Source organism: Sodiomyces alkalinus, assembly GCF_003711515.1.
Source record: "Sodiomyces alkalinus F11 unplaced genomic scaffold SODALscaffold_2, whole genome shotgun sequence".
Lineage (NCBI taxonomy): Eukaryota > Fungi > Ascomycota > Sordariomycetes > Glomerellales > Plectosphaerellaceae > Sodiomyces > Sodiomyces alkalinus.
This window is the reverse complement of record NW_021167080.1, coordinates 1,178,237-1,201,203: the sequence shown is the minus strand read 5'-3', so window position 1 is coordinate 1,201,203 and position 22,967 is coordinate 1,178,237. Positions and strand designations below refer to the sequence as shown.

The 22,967-nt window shown below is 46.4% G+C and overlaps 5 protein-coding genes across 5 annotated transcripts; 3 read left to right on the top strand and 2 right to left on the bottom strand.

Moving 5' to 3' along the window:
- Window positions 1–13,715: 13,715 nt before the first annotated feature.
- Window positions 13,716–14,701, top strand: SODALDRAFT_91269 (hypothetical protein). The gene is made up of 4 exons (XM_028615779.1): window positions 13,716–13,913; window positions 13,974–14,167; window positions 14,235–14,583; window positions 14,647–14,701. Exons 2-3 carry the CDS (start codon window positions 14,000–14,002, stop codon window positions 14,529–14,531), a joined length of 465 nt encoding a protein of 154 aa, XP_028468028.1. The 5' UTR covers window positions 13,716–13,913; window positions 13,974–13,999; the 3' UTR covers window positions 14,532–14,583; window positions 14,647–14,701.
- A 633-nt stretch (window positions 14,702–15,334) lies between these two features.
- SODALDRAFT_91242 (hypothetical protein) lies at window positions 15,335–16,005 on the top strand. Its single transcript, XM_028615778.1, has one exon. The coding sequence runs from the start codon at window positions 15,508–15,510 to the stop codon at window positions 15,853–15,855; it is 348 nt and encodes a 115-aa protein (XP_028468027.1). The 5' UTR covers window positions 15,335–15,507; the 3' UTR covers window positions 15,856–16,005.
- Window positions 16,006–17,108: 1,103 nt separating this feature from the next.
- Window positions 17,109–17,677, top strand: SODALDRAFT_91237 (hypothetical protein). The gene has a single exon (XM_028615776.1). It carries the CDS (start codon window positions 17,142–17,144, stop codon window positions 17,478–17,480), a length of 339 nt encoding a protein of 112 aa, XP_028468026.1. The 5' UTR covers window positions 17,109–17,141; the 3' UTR covers window positions 17,481–17,677.
- Window positions 17,678–17,883: 206 nt separating this feature from the next.
- On the bottom strand, window positions 17,884–19,684 carry SODALDRAFT_329898 (mitochondrial DNA replication protein YHM2). Its single transcript, XM_028611078.1, has 3 exons — window positions 19,013–19,684; window positions 18,254–18,926; window positions 17,884–18,174 (listed from the first exon to the last, which is right to left on the bottom strand). The coding sequence occupies exons 1-3, from the start codon at window positions 19,233–19,235 to the stop codon at window positions 18,120–18,122; spliced, it is 951 nt and encodes a 316-aa protein (XP_028468025.1). The 5' UTR covers window positions 19,236–19,684; the 3' UTR covers window positions 17,884–18,119.
- Window positions 19,685–20,900: 1,216 nt separating this feature from the next.
- On the bottom strand, window positions 20,901–22,731 carry SODALDRAFT_321607 (citrate synthase; the record flags this gene model as incomplete). Its single annotated transcript, XM_028609636.1, has 5 exons — window positions 20,901–21,199; window positions 21,328–22,071; window positions 22,160–22,353; window positions 22,420–22,484; window positions 22,615–22,731. 5 exons carry the CDS (start codon window positions 22,729–22,731, stop codon window positions 20,901–20,903), a joined length of 1,419 nt encoding a protein of 472 aa, XP_028468024.1.
- Window positions 22,732–22,967: the final 236 nt, after the last annotated feature.

Genomic DNA, 22,967 nt, shown 5'->3' with positions numbered 1-22,967 from the left:
CTAATCGCCCTAAACGTTAGTTAGGCGATTAAAGCTATTCGTAATCGGCAGATAATCCAGCTATATAATCTATTCGCTATAGCCGCCCTTAAATTCATCCTCCAGGTCCTCTAAATATTCTATCCGGACTTCCTCTAGCTATTTCTACTATAACCGTTCTCGTATATCCATCACACCCACCTAAGACCTAAATATCTTAAATTTCTCGCTATATAGCGCCTTCGTTAATCCGTTTACCACTATTTCCGCGCTTATAACGTACGTTACGAGTATTTACCCTTATTCCTTTACTTAACGTAACCAGTGGCCGTGGATATCGATATAGCAGAGGCGCGTTATTAATATACTAATCTCTTAATTAATTAATCGAATCGTTTAGTTATTATCATATAAGATCCTTAATTCCGGATCGTTAAATTCCACTCCTATACTAAGTAATAGGCGTTATATAAAGATACCCTCTTTTACACCTTATACTAACACTAATAGCTCTGCTTCCGTTATAGACGTCGTGACTATATCCTGCTTATCAGCGCACCACGCTATTATACCGCTAAATAAGCGTATCACGTACGCTTAACTACTCTTTCGATCGAGGGTATTATCGGTAAATAAGGCATTAGTGTAGATTTCGATAGTATCGCCACCCCCTAATTCTAACGTAAACGATTAGCTGTTAATTAGATAGAGGATTAGATAATCGGCGGCCTCGTAGTAAATAGGCCCTGGATTAACGTTAAACCGGTATAGCCTGGATACTATAAAGGCGATATTAGGCCGCGATATCACTACTACGTATAGTATAGATCCTATCTTCCATTAATAGCTTTTAACGTTATTCGAGGTCCCTGAATAGGGCAGTAGCTCTATAACCTTAATTAGGTATATTAGGCGATAGTTACTACTATACTTACTATTCGGCCTTAATAGGCGTTCTAACTTAGTAACGTAGTCGCGTTATAATAGCCAGATTTTACGGGCGACACGGTCGCAAATAACCTTAATACTAAGGAACCACTATAGAGAATCGCTACCTTATAGGTTATAGTGGCATTATAGGTTATTAACGGCCTGTTTTATCTACGCCTTATAGTATTCCTTATAAATAATAACGATATCGTTAACGTAGAAGAATAGGATTAAACCGCGGCGCAGAAAATAACACGGTTCTTACGGTATTATCTAGAAGCCGTCCGCTAAAAGGATAGCCGAAAAGTGCTTTTACTAAAGCAGTAAAGTATAAGGAACTAAGTGGTATAGTGGATTAGCGCTGTGTATAATCGGGGATACGCTCGGATCGCCGAGTACTCGGCGAGACTAAATTACCACGTTAGCGTAGAGGGGGAAAAGTCCCCTTTTCCTCCTTAAGTTAAAGTCTTAATAATATATAACTATTAAGTCCGAATAGTATTATCCGTTACGGTGTATCTTTTCCCTGGTATTATAGCCTATTCCTTAATAAATTCTTTAACTTCTATACCTATAAGGTTACCAGGCCGAAGATACCACTAAAGTGGACTTTACGAAGCACAGCTAACACCGAGCGGGCGGATACGGGCGTATAATAAGAAGAGCCTATTCGAGGTATCGAAGAATGTTAGGACCGCTAGAATAATAACAACGATACGGCCTTATCGTTATCCCTTAGTTTGGTACGAACGCGGACGTTATCCGTGGATAATTATCCACGGAGACTCGATATCGAATAAGCGAGGAGCGCTAAACGGTTAATAAGCTACGCGTCTTCCGACCGTATAGGGGAACCGTCCCCGATAACCACCGAGAACCTATTCGCCCTACTAGCGTGTTAGGTATAGTAGTAGTAAGAGTTTAACTAGTAGATATAAAGGTAGAATAAAGCTATCCTGTAAAGGCTTATTAAATGCCCGGCGATAAAGCGCGAATATAAGAAGCCACCGGTTTATAACTATAAGATACTAGGAGAGAACGCAACCGTTACTAAGATTAACGACTAAGTATCCGCGGTTAAGGCCGGGAACCGTTTTCGGGTAGAGGCCCCGTTGCTCTAGCTAATTAAATAGGCTTTAACTAAGCTAGAACGCTTTTACTAGATATCGTGGCGGAGCCACGAACGGAAGCTCTTATCGCCTATATAGGACGATTTTAAGGCGTTTATTCGGCGAGAATACTTATCCCGCGACTTATAGCACTTCTATTACCGGGAGGAGCTATATAAGTTATATATTATCGGCGAGATAACGCCGATAAAGTTATTCGAATAATAGGATAACTATAATCGCCTATTATAGTAAAAGACGTATAGTAGCGAAGAGCGTGCGTATAACTATTTTCGATAATTACCCGCACGGTTCCGCGATAAGCTTCGCAAATAACGGGTTAAGCTTGAAGAGGCTCGCACGGTAGCGTAGGAGGCGTAGTTACTTTAGGAGATATACTCCCCGAATAATAGGTCCGATAGCCGGAAAAGGTCCTACTCTTACTATTAGAAGGATAACCTGTTATAACGGGGACGGTATCTATCTGCTAAACGGTCGGAAGGCACCTTAAAGGGGTAGTAATAAGCGATAAAATATTTATCGTTAATAACCACGCCTAGCGCCTAGAAGACCTTTAGGTTAGATAAACCCTTTAATAGGGAGTACTATAACTATAGTAAAAAGGGATACCAGTCTAAGGATTATTATAGTAAAGACCATAAAGACGGCGGTAAGGGCTTAGCGAAGAAAAGCGCTAATATAAGTAATATTTAGGCTTAGGGGAATTTAGCCCTTAACGACGATATACGGATTACCGAGATCCCTAATAGCCCGGGAAACGGATTAGCATAGTGTAGAGGGTAAGTATTATATCCGTAAAAGCCCTGAAATAGGTCCTAGTCGGTAAAGTCGCGCGAGAAGTAGCGTATATTATCCGAGAAGGGCGCGAGGTTAAGCTTAGTATTAACCTTAATATAGGTATATAAGTCGATATTATTAGCCCGACGCTAGTAGAACGGTTAAAGTTATAGGCGTTAGACGGAATCTAGGCCCCGGCTCTAGAAAGTTTCGATAGCTAAGCGGCGAGTAGTCGCGGAGTATACGGCTTAGTTTTCTATTTAGTAGACTCTAAGGGGAGGCCCCGACTCTTAAAAAGAGTATTTATTTCCACGGACCGGCTAAAGGGGTTAGGTTACTTACTATTATCGAATAATAGTATAGGTTAAGAGAGTATTCTAATTGATATAATTAGCCGAATATTCGGCTTTAGATTACTCTTTATCGCGGAACCCGAGGCCTAGGCCCGGGAGGTAGTAGAGTAAAGGGCGAAGGTGTATATTATATACGTTATTATAGCCACCGCTATCATGGGTAATACCCCGGTGATAACGATTCCGTTAGTAGACGACGATAAGCCACGGCCTAAAGGCGTGCGTTTACCTTTTAGTCTATAATAATTCGAAGATATATTTTCGGAAAAAGCAGTAAAGGAACCACCTCTATTAAAGGACGTAGAATATTCTATTAACCTGTAAAAGGGGAAGGAGCCTTTATTTAGGCCCTTATACCCGCTATCGCCTATATAGCTCGAGGAGCTAAAAAAGTATATTGCTAAAGGTATAGTAAGTAGACGTATTCAGAAATCGACTAGCCTAATAGGGTCGCTAATCCTATTCGTGCCGAAAAAGGATAATAGCCTCTGCCTATATATTAACTATTATAGGCTAAACGCTATCACGATTAAGAACTGGTACCTACTCCTACTAATTAGGGAATTACTAGATCGCCTCTCGGGCGCCTAGTACTTTTCGAAGCTCGATATCCGAGATGCCTATTATAGGATCCGGATTAAGAAAGAGGACCGCTAGAAAACTATATTTAGAATACGGTATAGACACTTTAAGTACACGGTTATACCGTTCGGGTTAACGAATACGCCCGCGATATTTTAGGCGTATATTCACCGAGCACTCGCCGGTTTACTTAATATCTACTATATCGTATACCTTAATAATATTCTAATCTACTCCCGTACTAAGGAGGAATATATAAAGTACCTATAATAGGTCCTCGGAAGGTTACGGCGTTACTAATTATATACCAAACTATTAAAGTACGAATTTTATAGGGACCGAGTAGACTTCTTAGGGTTTACAGTAAGCTGTAAGGGTATTATAATAGACCTAAAAAGGGTATAAGCGGTAGCCGACTAGCCGGCGCTAGAATCTTTTAGGGACGTATAAGTCTTCCTAGGATTCGCGAATTTCTATAGGAGATTTATTAAGGGGTACTTAAAGGTTATAATACCCCTATCCGCGCTACTAAAGGGTAGTAAGGCCGGCGTAAAGAAAGGGCCGTTTTATTTTCCGCCGGAGGCTTAAGAAGCTTTTAAAAGACTAAAGGTCGCCTTTAGCTCGGCGCCTATTCTACGCTATTAGAACCCTATACTGGATTCTAAAGTCGAGATAAACGTGTCGGATAAAGTAGTATCCGGAAATTTAAGTTAGAAGCATAATTCGTAGTAGCGATTAATCGCCTACTATTCGCGGAAACTTACTAACACGGAATAACGGTAGGCTATAGGATAATAGGAGTTATTAGCTATCGTGGAAAGCTTAGAGTATTAAAGACATTACCTTAAAGGTATAGGGCAGGCGTTTATAGTCCTAATAGACTATAAAGCCTTAAAGGGCGTGCTACGGGCGCTAGCGTAAAACCTTCGCGGAAGGCTTACTAGATAGGTGTATCGGCTTATATCTTTTAATTTTAAAGTATAGTATTACCCGGGAAAGATAAACCCGACGGATAATTTATCTAGGAGGCTAGACTATATAGAGGGGGAAATATTCTATAGCGACGTCCTCCTTACCCTTTTTAGTAAGCTAAGTCTAATTAATAATATACAGGCGAGCATTCGCCGATAGATCGTATAAATCCACGTTACCCTAGAAAAGGCGGTTTTTTTCGTATATATATAGGCCGTTAGGAGGTTACTTTAGGGGAAGGACCTTAGACCTAAAAGATAACGGGTCGCTCCGCTAAGCGAAGACGTCGCGTAGCTAAGCTTTAGAGTGGGGCGATAAGGGTAATAGCCACCTCTAAGCCTAGAAGACGGCACCTCGCGTGTCGTTATCGTAGTAATTATACAGGCTAAGAAAACCCGCGGTAATAATATAACGGCCTAGCGGGCCTTTACCGACTATACGCCTAAGGAGGAGACTAAGGCTAGGGTTATTATAATCTCGGATTAATATATCCTACGCTTTATAGTACGGGAGCTTACTAGGGGTAAAACGGTAAATTATTTTACATTTAGCAAAGAGTTTAAGTAATTAGTTAGAGGGCTATAGACTACTAACGCTAACTATATATCTTTAGCGGCGAATATTCGATAAGAGACCAGAAAAAGAGCGGGGTACTCTTTTAACGAAAACGGTATACTACGTTATAGGGGAAGACTAATAATCCCCGAGGAGGCGACGATTCGGAAGGAGATTCTACGCTAATACCACGATAACCCCTATATAGGGTATATAGGTGCGAATAAGATACTAGAGCTAGTGTCGAGGAAATTTTATTAGGTTAACCTAGTATACGATATTCGCGAATACGTCGCCGTATACTCGGCTTATTAAGGCGCTTAGGTACTAAGGCATAAATGGCACGGATAATTATAGTCGCTATTACTACTATTATACCTATTTTAAAAGATTGCTATAGACTTTATCACGGGTTTCCTACCCGTAAAGGGCAGGGACGGTTAAACCTATAACGCCGTGCTAATAATTATCGACCGCTTAACGAAGTATGCACTTTTTATACTAATCTATAAGACACTTATAGTACCCTAGTTAGCTATTATCCTTTATATCGAGGTTTAATATCGTTTTAGGAGCCTAAAAGAAATTATAAGCGATAGGGATAAGCTTATTATAAGTCGGTTTTAGGAAGAGTTTTACCGCGAAAGGGCGATTACTCGCCGACTATCTATTACGTTTTACCCTTAGACGGATAGGCAGACTAAATAGACGCACTAAACGCTACTTAAGTTCCTAAGGATAATAGGAGCGGAGGCCACTAAGTTCTAGCCGATCTAGTTATAAAAGGCTAAGTTTATATATAATAATAGCCTATATAGTTCTATTAGGGTATCCCTATATAAGGCACTCTACGAGTATTACCCGAGGATAGTAGAGTACGTTAAACCTAGAAACGATACCACGGTATAAGGCGTTAGAGAACGCGTTAAACGGTTAGCGGATATCCGCCAACGGGTCCGCGCCTATTAGGAGGCGGCGGTTAAGACTTAGACTAAGCACTATAATAAGAGGTATAAGCTTAGGAGTTTCGAAAAAGGAGAATTCGTAGGGCTCGCCACTATTAATTTTCTATTTAAGTCCGGCTTAAAACTCGCGCCGCGGTATATCCGGGTAAAGGTTTTAGAGCGGATCGGCGAGCTAACGTATAGGGTTCGCCTACTACTATAATACTTAAGGATATATAACGTGTTTTCGGTATCGCTATTAGAACTATAAAGAGACGGGCTTATAGCCGAAGGTTCGGTAATCGACCTACTACTACTCACGGAGGAGCAGGATAAATAGGAAGTCGAGGACGTTATAGCTTATAAGGAGGAACAAGGATAGAAGTTCTACCTCGTAAAATAAGCGGGCTAGCCGGTAGAGTATAATACTTAGGAGTCTAAGGACTATTTAGGAAACGCTTCGGCTATCGTAAAGCGATACTAGAAGTAAAAGAAATATATATATATAAAGTAGGACGATTATTAGCGCTAAATAGCCGGTATATAATTAAAAAATATTAGGAGAATCAATACTATCTTATATAGCGGAATAGTATATAAGGTGAAAATATAGGCTATATATATAGGAGATAACGCTAAGAGGCGACTATAAAATAAATTAGATTCTAGCCTTATTAGTATAGCGCTTTACGGCCGCCGATACTATACCTTTTAATTATCGAAACCCTTAAAGGAGTCGTTATCGCTATTAACGACGATAACCTCCTCTAAGGGATCGGTATCCTCTATCTTAATATTATCGGAGTCGGGCTTAATACCCTCCTCCTCCGTCTTCTCCTCCTCCCCCTCGGATAGGGTAGCCACGGGTAATAACTCGGCGACGGCCTTAGGGCTATTAGCGGCTATAGGCGAGGCGGTAGGGGAGATAACGCTAACAGCGTTAGCGTCGCTAGTGGTACTAGCGGCGGTATCGGCGGTATCGGCGGTATCGGCGGCGGGCGAAATAGGAGAGGCGGCGTTAGCGGAAGTAGGCGGCGATTACTCGACGATACCCTCCTTATTATCCGAATAAACGTAAACCTAGGGCTTACGAGTGGCGGTACGGCGGCCGGCGAAGGCGGCGGATATAAGGGGGCGACGATAAGGCTTACTAGTATTTACGAGGGCGGCGGTTAGTCCCCGTAGGCGAGGGAACGAATTTATACCGTGCTAGTTAAGGCCGGCGGTTCGAGCTATACACTTATCAGGGTATTCCTTAACGTCCGCGCCCCGGAGCTTACGGACGGTACGCCGTAGCGTGGTAAAGGTAATAAGGCTATAGTCCTTAGGGGGCGTAACTATACCTATAAGGGAACGGGCCTTATCGGCCTAAAGGTTATCGACCTAGAAAAGGTTAGTATAAGCTAACCGAATAGCGAATAATAGATATAAACCCGTATTATTAGGTCGATAGTTAATAAAGACCGAATCGACGATAGTTTATCGAGTATAAGACGATTAGCGTTAGCGGCGGCGGGAGGGCGAGTAGCTTCGTCTAAAGCTTTACGGAATTATTTATATACGGCCTAAAGCCGTAGATAGAAGCGGCGCCGACCGATTAGCGTTAGCTGTTCGTTAGCCTCCTTTTGAAGGACGCTAGTAGTGATATTCTAAATAGTCTAGGTAGCTCCTAAAAGGCTGTTAGGAATCTAAAAACGCTTTAGAAGCCGAATATTTAGCGAAGGTAAGGATAAACTTATAGATATACACGCCTAATACGAATAAAGATAAATAACGTACCTATATACGTTAGAGTTAGAGTGGTTAATATAATCTATATAAATATCGCTAGCTAGGAAAGCTATATAATAACCGTAAGGCGGATTATTAGAAAAGCTCCTTAGCCACCTATCGTCGGTATTATAGGGTATACGATATAACTCTCGGGTAACGCCGAGTAAAAGAGATATATTAGCGATTAGTCGATATTAGAAAATAAGAAGGATATAATAGCGATTATTCGGCTATAATATAGATATAAATATAAATATATAGTAAACTAAAACATAATATAAAGAATAAGGATTATATAAGGAAAAGGAAGAAGAGAAGAATAACTACGGGGGAGCCACGAGAACGTTTATCTATAAAGCGAACGGTCGCCTTAGTTACGAATCCGGCTAGAGAGGGAGTAAGTATAAAGAACGGTAAGAATAAATTTAGTAATACTATACACCACGATAATAAAGGAAGGTATAGTAATAAGCGCGATATTATAAAACGCGGCGAGTAATCGCCGGCTATTACGCGGGACGCTAGAAAAGGGAATAGTATTTAGTAAGCGAGTCGGCTACGTAATTACTACCGACGGTTTACTAATTACCTAACGATACGTGGAAAGAAGTCGTGATATTTAGAAGGAGGTACGTAGCCTTACCGGTGCCGATTATAAGCGCTAACCGGACGGCGGAGTTCGTATAAGACTAGAGTTATACGTACGTTCTGCCCGGTAAGGGGGATAGAACGGGCCTAAGGGACTAGCCCTGTTAGAGAGGGGGTAGTATAAGGAACTAAGTGGCACGGTGGATTAGCACTATATATAATCGGGGATACGCTTAGATCGCCGAGTACTCGGCGAGACTAAATTACCACGTTAGCGTAGAGGGGGAAAAGTCCCCTTTTCCTCCTTAAGTTAAAGTCTTAATAATATATGACTGTTAAGTCCGAATAGTATTATCCGTTACGGTATATCTTTTCCCTGGTATTATAGCCTATTCCTTAATATAAAGACTCCTTAAGTCTATATAACGCCTTTTTTAGGTGTAAACGACTCCTAAGGGCTAAAAAGCCTAGTAGCGGGTATATAAAGATATCCTAGAGGAGGGGGGCGTGTATAAACGCGTTTATAACGTTAAATTATAATAGCATAAGGTTAAATCGGGCGGCGATAGCTATTAACGCGCGGAATAACTATCTGGCTAGTATTACTGCGTATATCTCCTTAAGCGAGGATTAATACTGCTAATCTCCTCGCACTATAAGCCTTACCTTATATTTATATAGAAATCTATGCTTATCGAACTTATATATTAACCCCTATATCAAATTAAGAACCTGATATCTATCTGCTACGGACGCCGGCACCCGTATCCACGACCCTATCTCCTTATAGCTCCGTAGGTAGTCTTCTTATACCTATCGGAATAGGTGGCCGTAAGGGTGCAAGGGTATATCGCGAGAGTTCTTCGGAGGAGAAGGGAGGTCTTTACGGTAGATCTTTACGGCCGCTAGGGTAACCGCCGGAGTACCCGCTAAAGTAACTGCCGGGATTATATTTCCCGAGATAGCCTCCTAGGATATACTTTCGGTGGCTACCGCCGGGGCTATAGATTTATAGGGTGTTATTAAGCGTCACTATAACGCTATAGGCGTAGACCTTTTGAACCGTAATTTAGTTAGCGGAGTCCTATTTAATACATATATATTAGGGGCATACCGGCTAGCGTTAAACGTAGTAATCTAATAGTCTTTTTTCTAGCTATCTCCTTACCAAATTAGTTACGCTCCTTTATTTAATAGGAGCCCTATAACCGTAGCTATAGGGGTATCGTAGCACCGTATTCCGTTATCCTAGAACCCTACGGCTATAGGGGTATTACGGTTTCCTAATATAACGGCTGCTATTAGCGCTATAACCGATAGCGGGGTTATTAGTAGAGTAGGAAGTAATAGATTAGGCGGATATAAACGGTGATTAGGCGCTATACCGGCTGAATTATATTATTCGTGACCTAAATCTTATCCTGATTAACTCGAGATAGCCTCCTTTACCCCTTTACGGCCGGGTATTACGGACTATAACCTTAACGGTAAAGCCGTTAAGGAAGGGGATCTGGGGGCGTTTATCTCCGGATCTAATAATTTAAAATAAGCAGTTATATAAAGGGGGGGGTCCTTAGCTTATACGTCCGTAAACGGCCATAAATCTCTAGCCCTCTCCTACTCGATCTAACTAATTAGGTCTTCTAATTACTCCTCGGTTAATTAACGGAGGTTATCCTTAAAGGTGGCGATATCGCCATTAAAGAAGGCGCGTTTATTGAAATCTATATCGCGTGTTCGAATAACGCGGTTATAGCGGCGTAGGCTAGGCACCTAGATACGGAAGATATTAGTGGAATCGTAGCCGATAAGGTAGCCGATATATATGCGGGGAGCGATACGATTTAATAGCTTATTAGCCGCCTTTTAGGCGTCCTATATTATCGCGTACGCCTTATAGCCGTAGGCTTAAAGGTGTGATAAAATCGGCTTCTTTTTAAAGAGCACCTCGTATAGCGTTTTCTAATCCTTATTATTATACTGCCTTCGTGGCGTTCGGTTATACACGTACGCGGCCGTGGGAATAGCCTTAGGCTATATAAACGGCGGCAGTTTCACATGGATATTCATCGTATAACCCTTCGAAATAACCACGGTAGTAGTGCGTTCGGTACCCCCATTCTAGACTTAAATATCGGTAGTAGAGGCCTCTAAAAGGATACCCTCTCTACGTAGGAATTAGGTGATATTATAGGATTAAGTTAGCTCGTTATTAGATTCGAAAACGCGCACCTTATAGCCTAACTAGCGGTCTACCTAGACGAGGAATTCCTTAATCATTACGAGGATATCCACTACTAGCTTACTCTTTATAACGTAAGTGGCCGTAAAGCCACTATAACGGTCGGTGAAAAATATAAACCGCGAGTCTCCGTCGGATATTCGGTTAAAATCCGTGAAATTAATCGCCTACCGCTCCCCTATAGAATTAGGTGCGTTATACGGGTGCCTACTAACGTGCCGCTTTATCTTTATAAGCTCGTAGGCCTTATAGTCAATAGTTATTAGTCCCTTGATTTTAACCCTCTGCGTGTGCTCTTCTAGGTGCCGAAGTGGTTTAGGGCCTACGTGCCCTAGCCGTAGATACTATAGGATGCCTTATATAGTGCTTAGATATCGTATCGTCGATTTATGGACGGCTTTTCGGGTAGTAGAAGAAGAAGAAGAGCCTAGAAAAGCAGCCGCAGATCGGTTAGAGGGTATATATTTAATAACGGTTTAATCGAGGCGGTGGCTTAGCTAGTATAGTATAGATCTATCGGAACGCTGAATATAGTTATTTAGTGGCTTCTAATCCTACTAGTATCCTCGAAGATATAGGCGTTAGTTAGAGATTAAATTATAGGTAAAATCCTCGTAGTATACGACGTTTAATAGCCTAAAATCGAGGTCTCCTATTAGTCTATTTAATCTCACGGTTACGTTACCGTAACCTTTAATAGGCAGGGACGAACTGCCAGCTACCACGTAGTCCCCCTGCGTGGCGGGTGTAAAATCAGAAAAACGGGAAAAATCGTTAAGTATATAAATAGTGGCACCGGAATCGAGGATAGTAGAGGTTCGAAGAGGGTAACTAGTAGTAGCGGTTCCTGCTATAAAGCTAGTAGCGTGGGAGACGCCGCTACGGACACTACTATAGTCGAGTCACGCCTCTTTAAGCTATACTAAGTCCCGGCTTATATCCTTCTTTATCTTCTTTACGGCGCGTAGTTCTTCTACTTCCGCGCGCAGCGAGGGGTTATATTTAAGGATCCGTTAGACGGTTATTTTAGTGCTCTTAAAGGGTGTCTAATCGTTATATACCGTATCCGGGAATAGATAGAAGTAGGCGTTAATATCGTGGCTAGGTATAGCGTATACGCGGTAGATCTGCCCTCTCTATAGAGTAGATTAGCGGTGCTTAGAACGGTTAGTTAAAGCAGCTAAAGGTATAGCCGTAGATACCGCGGTAGTAGGATTCTTAGCTTTATTCTTCCCACGGCCGCCCTTCTTACGGGGCTTAGCCGTGGCCTCTAAGGTATCTTTACCCTTTTCGCTTCCGGTGTATAGTGTAGGGAATACTATAGCGCGGTGGCTACCGCGTTTTCCTTAGTCTTTAAGTCTGGTGTTAATATACTTCTGACCGAGGGTGTAAAGGTCTTCGGGTATAATTACCTGGTTATCTATTAGGCGACCCTCGGCCTTAGTCTAATCGCGGCTGGTATAGGGGCGTATATCTTTAAAGAAGTCTATAATCTATATATACGTGGCGGGCTTTAAACCGGTATCTTTATAGCTTTATAGTAGTAGCTGCTACTTATCTAACTACTCCCCGAGCTTTTTAAGGCTATTCGCAGGGTAACGGGTATACTTAATATACTCTTCGTGGGTATCGGTTTAGCGGGTGGCTAGGTACTAATCCGTATCGCGTTTAACGGCTTTATATACCTCGCGAGGTATACCTCCTCGTAGTAGTTATCTACGGCTTTAGTCGATAGTATTAACCTGCTAGGTTAGTATAGCGTTAATCCCTTTTAGGTAGCTATCGTATTACGTTTATAGGATCTTCCAGCGCGCGATTTCGATATTGTATACTTTCTGGCCAACGTCCGTAACGTCGAGATATTACGTAGGCGTACGCCTAGGTATTATAGAGGGGAAAGAACCGTAATCCGGTATTATAGGCTCCTCGGGGGACTAAGTCGGATCGACTAGGCGGAGAAACCTCTACACGTTATTATAGATGGTAACCGATTCGTATAGGCGTCGTTAGAGCTCCTAATCCTTATAGGTTTTATACGTAATAGGGCTAAGATACGATATCTTAATGGTTATTTATAGATTAACACGCTATATCGGCGTAGCTAGATAGCTTCTTAAATCGGTAGTAGTGGTAAAAGGGTAGGTAAAATAGGTATATCTTCACTTAGTAAGTAAGACTCTTAATTATTAGATAAAGCGTAGTCAAAATCGTTATAAAATAGGTCAAAATTGATTAAGGCAATCATATACTATTATAACTGTCTTAGACCGTCAGGGAAACGCTGCCACCGTATTTTATATGGTGCAGATTCTGTAAGCGTCCACCCGGATTATACTCTTGGCAATCCGGCCCATTATGTAACCGAAAAGACTGTGGTCTGTTCGACAGGCCTCCCGCAGGGACGAGCTTTACGGCGTTGCCCGTAGGGCAACCTGCTAAGCTCGTGTTCTAACATTATCGTATTATCACAACTTGGCGAGTTCGTGAAGGCTTCTAGAAAACAATCTAATACAGCCACACCCCTTGTCTTCAAAACGGTCCAGTCAAATACACGAACCGTTGGCGCACCTTTTTCTTTTCTTCCAATTTTTCTTTTCTTTTTTTCTTTCGATTTCACCCTAAGCGACCGATCAATCTAGGCCGACATTGATTGCATCGTCACCTCGTCGAACCTCCCCTACGTGCAAGCGAGGGACTTGTCGGGACATGAATCGCACGAGAAATTTCCCCAAAGCCACCCTGACGTCGAAGCAGTAACGAAGTACGGAGTATTGGCTTGCATCACCTACCAGGCGATTGGACTGTTGGACCCAACCCTTGCTGGTCGGCCACCGTGTCATAGTAGCTTATTCACACCGTGTCCGTGTGTTCATTCTCCTTTGCACATCAATTCAAGCGATCCTTTCTCTCAACCCACATCGATCCGGCCCTTGCAGTAAGGTAATCATTTCGGGTGGCCCTCCAGGCCCGCTTTATCTCCGCGCGGCCACCACCACCTCGGTCAAAGAGGAATTGTCGCAAGGCCGTCCAAGCCGAGAAAAAGTACCGTCGAGTGCGAAAAAGCCCAACCTTGGTCGGATATATGAAAATAAAATGTTTCACCGAGTCATTTTCATGATTTCGCCTTGAATCTGACAAAGAGACTTACCAGGATGATTAGTCGTTACTAACCCAATGAAGTGTCGCTCATATTGTCCGTCCGTCGCTGTTTATCTACGATGTCCGGGTCCTGGAAATGAAAGACTCGGGCTGAGATCGGTCTCACGGCAAAAGATCATGCCGACTTGGGTGGGCTTCTCTTATTGGAAGGGTGAAAGAACTTCCCTGTGGCTTCTTGATTTGGTCAGTTCCAACCGCAAGGTAAACCTAAGATACCTTACCTACCTCACCTTACTAATAAGCTACCTAGGTACTTTCCTATCCCGCACCCTCCTTTACGAAGGAGTCTACTTATACCTATTCTATGCGCTCGTTTTGGCCCCTTGTTAGAAGTGGCTGCATCCGAGGCTCCCACACATCAAGCCCACCAAGGAAGTCCCTGCAAACCCCGGATATTACAGGTTTCCACTCACGCCATTCGGTCCTTTGGAGAGACAAAGTGGGGGAGCCACCGCAGAGGACATGGCGGCGCTCAGTCCAGGTTCCGAAAATACCTCGTTCAAAATCGCAAGGCTTCAACCTTGAATACGTCTTCCGGGGCATTTAATCGCTCAGACCCTGCCATGAAAGCAACGATCAGCTGCCTATCTAGGGTAGCGGTGAGCAATGCCCTTCATGTCCTTCTCGAGGAGAGATCAGCTGATATGTATGAGGGAAGAAAGGTCGAGTGAGTATCACCGCCGGGACTGTTGAAATGACGCCCACGATGACGGTCATGGGCCGTAGGCTGTCCATTACTTTCGGGGCAACGCGGGTCGTCGCTGCATACCTGCTTACATTTTACGAAGCCAAAGCAACTTTCAAACACCCCTGTAGTTCTCCCATTAACTAAAGTGCTCATGACAACGGCGCTTGACGGCGTGAGTTTTCCGTTGACACTGCAAATACACCAATGAGATGCGACATGACGGGACCAACACCTCCCGTTCCCTATTTTTTCCATCTAAACCAACATCCCTAAGGTATGAAAGAGGCATACGAAAGTTTGAAAGAGCGAGGAAAAGAAAAGACCAGAAATAAATTCATGAGAGGTCCAGTCAAGACATGTCGTCTCTCAGGTCCGCCAAGGCTGTCAGAAACGCATACCAAGGCTTGGCTGTCTCCGGTATCCCGCAGCCAAGACTGTTTCTTCCCCAGACCTTCGTCTTGGCTGTGATCTGAGCTTTTCTCGGCCATTTGTTTCGTCTTGGCGGTTCTTAACGTCGCAAGTTTTTGATGACTTCGTTCCCTCTTTTCATCGCGTGGGCAAAAACGTCAAAGCCAGGACACTCCAAGTGGTATGCATGTCGGAGAAATTCTTCTTTTCCCGTCCTTCTACTTTTTGCAAGCATGTGAAGAAGTTGAATTCTTGACCTTAAACGAAGGCTATATTATATGTCAGGCACCATCGGCCGAGCCGGACCACCGTCACCTTGAACGCGACCCAAGGAATCAAAGCTGAATGGCATGCGGGCCATCAAACCTCGATATCCGTCTTGCGCGACATCCGATACATCTTGCGAGATACATCGCCGAGGGAAGCGATGAGCAGTATCCACCTCTGTTTCGCGAGTCCTGCCTCAGCAGGTGCCTCGGTTGCATTCGTACTGATTAGAGTTCTAGCCAGTATTAGTCGATGTGTGCGAATTCCTCGGTTCGAAGACGACGTTGATCCCTTTGCACCGCTTATTCTATTATACTCCACGAGCAAACAACGTGTCATGGCCCTCGTCTCCAGTACAGATAGGGTGTGCATAAGGAACAGCGAAATCGAATCGGACGGTGGACGTCTATTAACCTTGCAGCAAGAAGAATCTCAATACCCGAAACGGACAAGAAAAATAGAACGAAGGATAGAAAGAAAGATAAGTGGAATGACACACCATAAGTAAAACAACAAAGAGATGCGAGTGAAGGTCATAGGGAAAGTATAAAATAAAATAAAAGGAAACGGAAAAAGGGGGGGGGAAAGTTTGGTCGATCAACCTCGTTGGGGATTGTAAGCTCGACCTTTGAAAACTCGCTGTCGAAACAGTTGTTTTCTATCCGAGTCGGCTGCTTTGCATACTACACCATCGGGCAGAGCACTCCCAGCCAACTCGGATGCCAAAGAATCGTGCTTTGGGCCTTATAGAGGTAGGTAGTGAGGCTGCAAGGTAAGGGACCGGGAGGTTGGGGCATGTGCGGCTCCTTTACTTAGGTAGGTAGGTACGTGCCTGCCTGCCTGCCTGCGTGTCTCTGTACCTTCCCACCGGCGTTTGCTCAACTATATGGGTTCCCTTCTGTATGCCTTCTGTTTGCAGGGCAGGTCCTCTTTTCTGGAATATGTCTCTCCTGCCTCTAGATGATGGTTGACTAGCCAGTTGTCCTGACCAGAGACAACAATGTCCGAGTCGACCAGTGTCATCCACTAGGGGGTGGAATATATCCAGGTGCCTATGCATCCCCTAGGTATGTGACGAGAGGACTAGATACACGGTGACACTCGTTGTCATCGTTGAGATATACTTAGATAGGAATACCCTCGAACTATACACCCTGGTCCCCTGATGGCTCTGTGAACTCTAGAGTTGAAGATATAGGCCGGCGAGATTTTGTGCTGTAATGCTCTGTCACACCGGATTCTATCATATATACTATGCCCATTTCTTTGAGCAGTATGGGCAGTATCCGGAATTCGGTGTCCTTGACAAAGAAATCCAGCTATGGGCTTGTTACTGGGAGGTTGCGGACAGGCCCTTCAGGGTTCACCTAGTACAAGGTTGCGTCCTGGAGGCCCAAATTCTCAAACGAGGAATTCCCCGATGTCCAAGGCTTGCTTGCGGCCTGCTTGGTAGATGCCCCCAGGGAGTCAAAAGATGAGGGGAAAGCTTTGAGCTTTTACATTCTATCCGTAGGCTACCTGGCCTGTTTACTGTCATTGGAAAGGTTGTATTCTATTATTCCTGACTTGCTACGTAATAAACATTTCCCTTGCGCTTCTCAGGCTGTCATTTCTGAGTCTTCTGCTGGTTATTTGCCCCCTTTCTGATAACACCAACGGAGAGGACATATGGTAATGGATACATACTAGTCAGAGAACCAACTGGATATGTCCAATGGCATGGCTCTCCTCTACGCTGGGAGGTAGATATCCTGCAGATGGGTGATGTTCTCTTAGTGGATATCCCTATGGTAAATGGTGAAGGGATCCACAGATGAAGATATATTGTGCCCACTAGCCACAAAGCGGCCGTTGGATTGGGCCAAGCAAAGGGAGCACTGCGGTTCCTGTCCTCGTTGGTGTCTGCGACAAGAGGTTGGAGGTCATTTTGCCAGAGTACTTGGCCTCAGTTCTACTTATGCCCTTCATGAGCGTTGGAAGTTGTCGCATCGACGACTCTTGGTGTTGGCTTACTGCGTCCTATCCTCTTCAACTTCAAGGGAGTCGGGGTTTCAAGTCCGGACTAGACTGGCGATAGCCTGCGGCTGGGTGTTGAGAGATGTCCAGGGCTTTCCGAGTAGCGTCATCTCATGACACATGACACCCTACTGCGACGTCCCACAAGAGCCTCATATATATCTCCGTCTGCCCCGTTGGTTGCCTCCTGCGAAAAGCCGGTAATGACTTGTTGTCGCCCAAACCTGGCGCGGCTGCCAATATGTCGGCCGACACCACTTGGACAGCGTGCCGTGGCGCACCAGACGTACTCGGAAACACCAAAGGGAATACGGCCAGGAATTCTGATGATTATATATATATAACTCATATTGCCCGGATGCGGCAGATTGTCTTGCTTACATCCAGCGGGTGCAACTGGCCTTGTTGGTTACTCCTCCCTCTATCGGCTTATTCGCAGGCCCCGCGAACAAAGGGAACGGAGTTTTAAAAACCTCAAAAGCTAACCACAGGGACGAAAAATGTATAGCTACGATAGCAACTCTGCGGACTTTAGGACTTGTATTACGTCTCTCACTACATCTCAGTCGCAATTCCTGCTATATATCAAGCGCCTATGCGAAGCATCGCCAGAAGCAAGTCGGCGTCGATTGTACGAAGTACGCGAGAGCCGAGTTTCCAGAACGAAAAAAGAACAGTAAACCCTTTTTCTATAAGCATGTTTTTTTTTGTTACCAATTCAAGTGGTAGCCAAGCACTCCATATTAACGCCATCTCTTAATGCTTAGCCGTAACCTTATCACCGGTAAGTTTCTCAACATACGTCTTGGCCCTGTTTGGTTTCGAATGCCGTTAGCTCACTGTCTCAGTTGTAAAAAAGTAGACGGGGAAGAAGGGCAAAGGAAACTCACATATCACCCATAGCAACCATGCAAACCGTCTGCCAAATGCCGAGTCCAATGCGAGGGGCAACGCCGCGGTAGAGACCGCGGATGCCGTTGGTTTCGTAAATGTATCTGAAGGTATTGCCGACCGTCATCTTCTTGGGGCGGTTAGGGTCCTCCTTCTTGCTCTGCATCTCGACGCGGATGACCTCGATGGGCTGGTTCCAAGCGCTCAGGCCACCGCCGAGCGCGCTGGCGAGGATCTTCTCGCCGGCGCCGAGCTTCTCGCCGTGCTCCTTGCCCGTGACGCGGCGGATGCCCTGCTCGGCGAGGCGGGAGAGACCGAAACGGGAGCCCCAGTTGGTCATCTGGCGGATGGCCACAGCGTTGACGCCGCGGTTGATGCCCCGAACGCCCTCACGACGGTAAATGTCCATGAACGTCTGGAAGGTGCCGGGCGGCTTCACGCCCGTGGCCGCCATCTTGTGCTTCGTGATCTCGACCGTCTTCATGCAGGTGCAGAAGCCCATGGTGGCGTAGGCCTGGGCGACGCCACCGGTAATGCCGCCGATGATACCGCCGCCAAAGTCGGAAGCGCCCGCGCGGCGGGCGTAGAACTCGGCCTCGGAGGCGACGAAGAGCAGGACGGCGCCCTTAGTGGAGGCTTCGATCCAAGCCCAGGGGATGAGGCCCTGGTAATCTATTTGGGAACCCACATGTCAGTTACCCGATTTTTTTGTCGAGTCGAGTCAATAGCGGAGAGAAATGAGAATGTATGCAACTTACAGCCTAGAATGCCGCCGCGAGCCCAGATGCGACCCAGAGCCGTGGTGAAGCCGTCGCCACGGTTGGCCGCCATAGTGGTCTTGACGACCTCGAGGGGCTGGCCGAGGGTGGTGACCTCAAAGAGATTGAGGCCGGCGCCTAGCAGCAGGTTGGAGAACTTGATGGGCTGCTTCTCCAGATGGGCCTCCCCGAGGGGGGCGGGAACGTGTGCGACGGCGACCATGGCTTTGCTGGGTATTCAAGAAAGGGGCCCTGACCAAGGGAAGAGGGTGCTTCTTCGCAAAGTGTGGTTATTTTCTGGGAAAGAGTTGAGGCGTAAAAAAAGCAAAAAAAAAAAAAAACCCCCCGGTAGACGTGTGGAGATGGGGATGGAGCGAGGGAGGATGGAATGTTATGGATGTATCCGAGGAAGTCGGTGTCAAGCGCCTTCGGCCAAGGTCCGAGGTTCGGAGGCGAGGAGCAGAATGCTGACCGGGAAACGGGGGCTTGTATGCGTGATTACGGACGCTAGCAAACAAACGACGCCTTGCACTCGAAGAAGGGAGTTTGAGAGGTGGTGATGGTCGATGAGTAAGACCAAAGGATACAGAAGGAAGCTGGGAGAGGATGATGATAAGGAAGAGGATGGGGATTTCGGGACCTCCGTAGGAGTGCGGGCGTGCGCGAGAGGACGAACTTGCTCTTCAGCACATGGAAATTACACCGAACTTTGAGTGAGGTTCCCCCCTATGCCCGGCCTAGGTACCTTACGCCAGCCTATCTGGCGTGGATCATTTCACTTCCCCAATGGCACCCTGGGATTGGCTTGGCGAGAACTATCGGGACCTTGGCGATAACCATCGGTACCTCGGTTGAATGTACCTTTATAGGCCGTAGAAGTACCCTTATCAACGCTTCTATAATAATCACGGAAGACGACTCGACTGCTGCTCGTTCGCGAGACAGTTCGCGAACCATCTACGAATGCCTTAGTAATCCCGATAATACGAAACTTCGTTTTGTTGTCTATTTTCTTCTCTTGAGACGACGACGAGACTATAGACCTATATCTAGCGTTGACTTAAGCATCCTCTACTAACCTGTTCTTATGATCTCTCGAAACGCAACACAGGGCTGTTTGCTAAAAGGTATGGTTTTTTATGCTGGTCGGTCGCATTGCTGGGAGCTTCACAGTACATTATGTGAAGGTACCATCGGGTGAGCTCGAGGTCAGGGAATTGAATTGAATTTGGCCCGTGATATTTCCGTTCGCCTGCCGCCCCATCAAATTAAGTACCTACAGCCAGTAGGCCACTCGGTACCTGAGGTAGGTAGGTACGGAGTAAATTACACTGCGGACTTCACGCTGAAGGGCGCCCCCAACTTTCTTATCCCGTTCCCCCAACAAGGAGACCCCGGGCCTCAACGCAAAAACATTACAAGACACGGCTCCCCCAGCCGTCGACCAAATCCGGTCCTACCTTATCCAACAAATAAAATCCCAAGATTGAAAAAAAAGCTGAGACTCTAACCAACTCTTGAGACCGCTCTTTCTCCAAGTGACGATTAAATCAGTCTAAACTACAATAAAAAGGAGTAACGAAGCAAGAAAAAGTTATTTTGAAACCTAGGGAATTGCATGTGAGCAAGCAAACACCCTTTCTCCCGACCCCAGGTATTCAAAAAATCCCTAGGTGTTCATGAGTAAACGTGACATGTAATTATTGTACAAAGGCGCAGGCGATTGGTATCGTCAGTTTCCCCGACTCCCCCGTCTATTCCCCCGACTGCGCAGCAAAATTGCGCATCCCGTTTTTTGTACTGTTCTTCTCCCGTTCCCGACTCCACTCACTCATGCGGCTTTCACCCCGATTCTCGACAGATCATCTATCGGTCTCAATTGCCGCTTTTACAGCTTCTTGGCAATCTCAACCCACTTGGCGGTCGAGAAGCTCTTGGGGCGCTCGATGGGCGCGCCGACAGCGCGATCGATGATCAGCTGGGGAAGCACACCAATGGCGCGAGACACGCCGAAGAGAACGGTGTAGTAGCTGGCCTCGGTCAGGCCGTAGTACTGCAGGAGGACGCCGGAGTGGGCGTCGACGTTGGGGTAAGGGTTCTTGGTCTTGCCGTGCTCCGTCAGCACCTTGGGGGCGATCTTGTACACCTGGCTGACGAGCTTGAACATGGGGTCCTCGGGCATTTTCTCTGTGGAACAAAATATGTTAGTCTGGTTTCCGCCGTGAGAGCAATTGGGGGGTTTTCACGGCCGAGGCTTGGGTTTCGCGATGCAGGGCTGAATGGTCAACCCCGGGGGAGGGAGGAAGATTACATACCCTGAGCGAAGACGCGCTGAGCAGTATAACGAGGGTCAGTCTTGCGCAGGACGGCGTGGCCATAACCGGGCACGACACGGCCAGCGTTCAGGGTGGACCACAGGTAGTCAGTGATGGCCTTGTCGCTGAGGTCGTCACCAACGACCTTCTTCATCTCGGTGAGCCAGTTCAGCACCTCCTGGTTGGCCAGGCCGTGCAAGGGACCGGCCAGACCGTTGAGGCCGGCGGCGAGCGAGAGGTAGGGCGAGCTGAGGGCGCTGCCGACCAGGTGGGTGGTGTGAGCGCTGACGTTACCGCCCTCGTGGTCGGTGTGGATGGTCAGGTAGAGGCGGAGCAGTTCGACGAAGTCGGCGTTGTCGCCGAAGCCGAGCTGGTTGGCGAAGTTGAACGAGTAGTCCTTGTCCTTCTGGATGGGGGCGACCTTGCCACCCTTGAAGACATTCTGGTAGATGCGGGCGGCGATGTTGGGGAGCTTGGCAATGAGGTCCATGGAGTCCTCAAAGGTGTAGCCCCAGTACTCCTTCTTGTTGATACCCTTAGCATAGGCCTTGGCGAACGAAGAGGAGTGCTCCAGCGCGGTGACGGCGAGCGAGAACTGGGCCATGGGGTGGAGGTCGGTCGGGCAGTGATCGATGAGCTCCTCAACGAACTTGGGGAGGTCGGAGCGAGCAGCCCACTCGGCGGAGAGGTCGCGGACCTGCTGCTCGGAGGGAACCTCGCCAGTCAGGAGAAGCCAGAAGAGACCTGCCATTTTGCACGTTAGATACTGCTGCCTCTCGCAGACGACAGACCGTCGTGGGGGGGGAAAAGGCACTAGACGTGTATTACTGACCCTCAGGAAGAGGCTCCTTGCCGCCGGGGGCCTTGGGGAGAACCTCCTGGCACTCGGGGATGGTCTTGCCACGGAAGCGGATGCCCTCCTCGGCGTCAAGAACGGATCCCTCCCAGACAAGGCACTTGATGCCACGGGCACCGCCGTAGACCTGGTCAAGGGTGACCTTGTCGACGACCTTGGAGCCATGCTCCCTAGATGCGTGTGTTAGTTACGACATGTCGTTAACTGGTGAGCGAGGAATATTGTGAAATACTGACTTCCGAAGGGCCTTGATCTCCTCGATCTTCTCGGGGAGGAGCTCGGCGAAACGCTCCTTTAGAGTCTATAGACAAGATATGCGTGAGCCGATATGTTCGGGTGCCATTGATTGTGGGAGAGTTCGCCGTTGAACGAGCGCTGTACATCGCAACGGAGATCACGTCTTTGCGTCGTGTTGAAAAGAGCAGGCTTACCTGAGTCTTGGCCGAGTAGCACCGGGCGGCATTGAAGGCCGCGACCCGGCTGTTGAAAGAGGGAGCCCGGAGCGAAGCTCGCAGGGCAGAGGAGCCGATGCGCGAGACAGAAGCCATTGTGGATGATGTATACACAAAACCAAGGAGATCAATGACAAAGTTGAGGATAGGGGTCGGGGTTGGAGGATGGGAAAGGAGACAAATTGGCAGAAAAATGCGCACTTGGATCAGGGAAGAAAAAAAAGGTCGGCGGAACCACGGACAACAGACGGGGTGACCATGGCTGCCGAAGCTAAGGTACGAAGTACATACCTTAGGTTGCCGCTTGGGGGAAGGGTGCCGGGGGTTGCGAG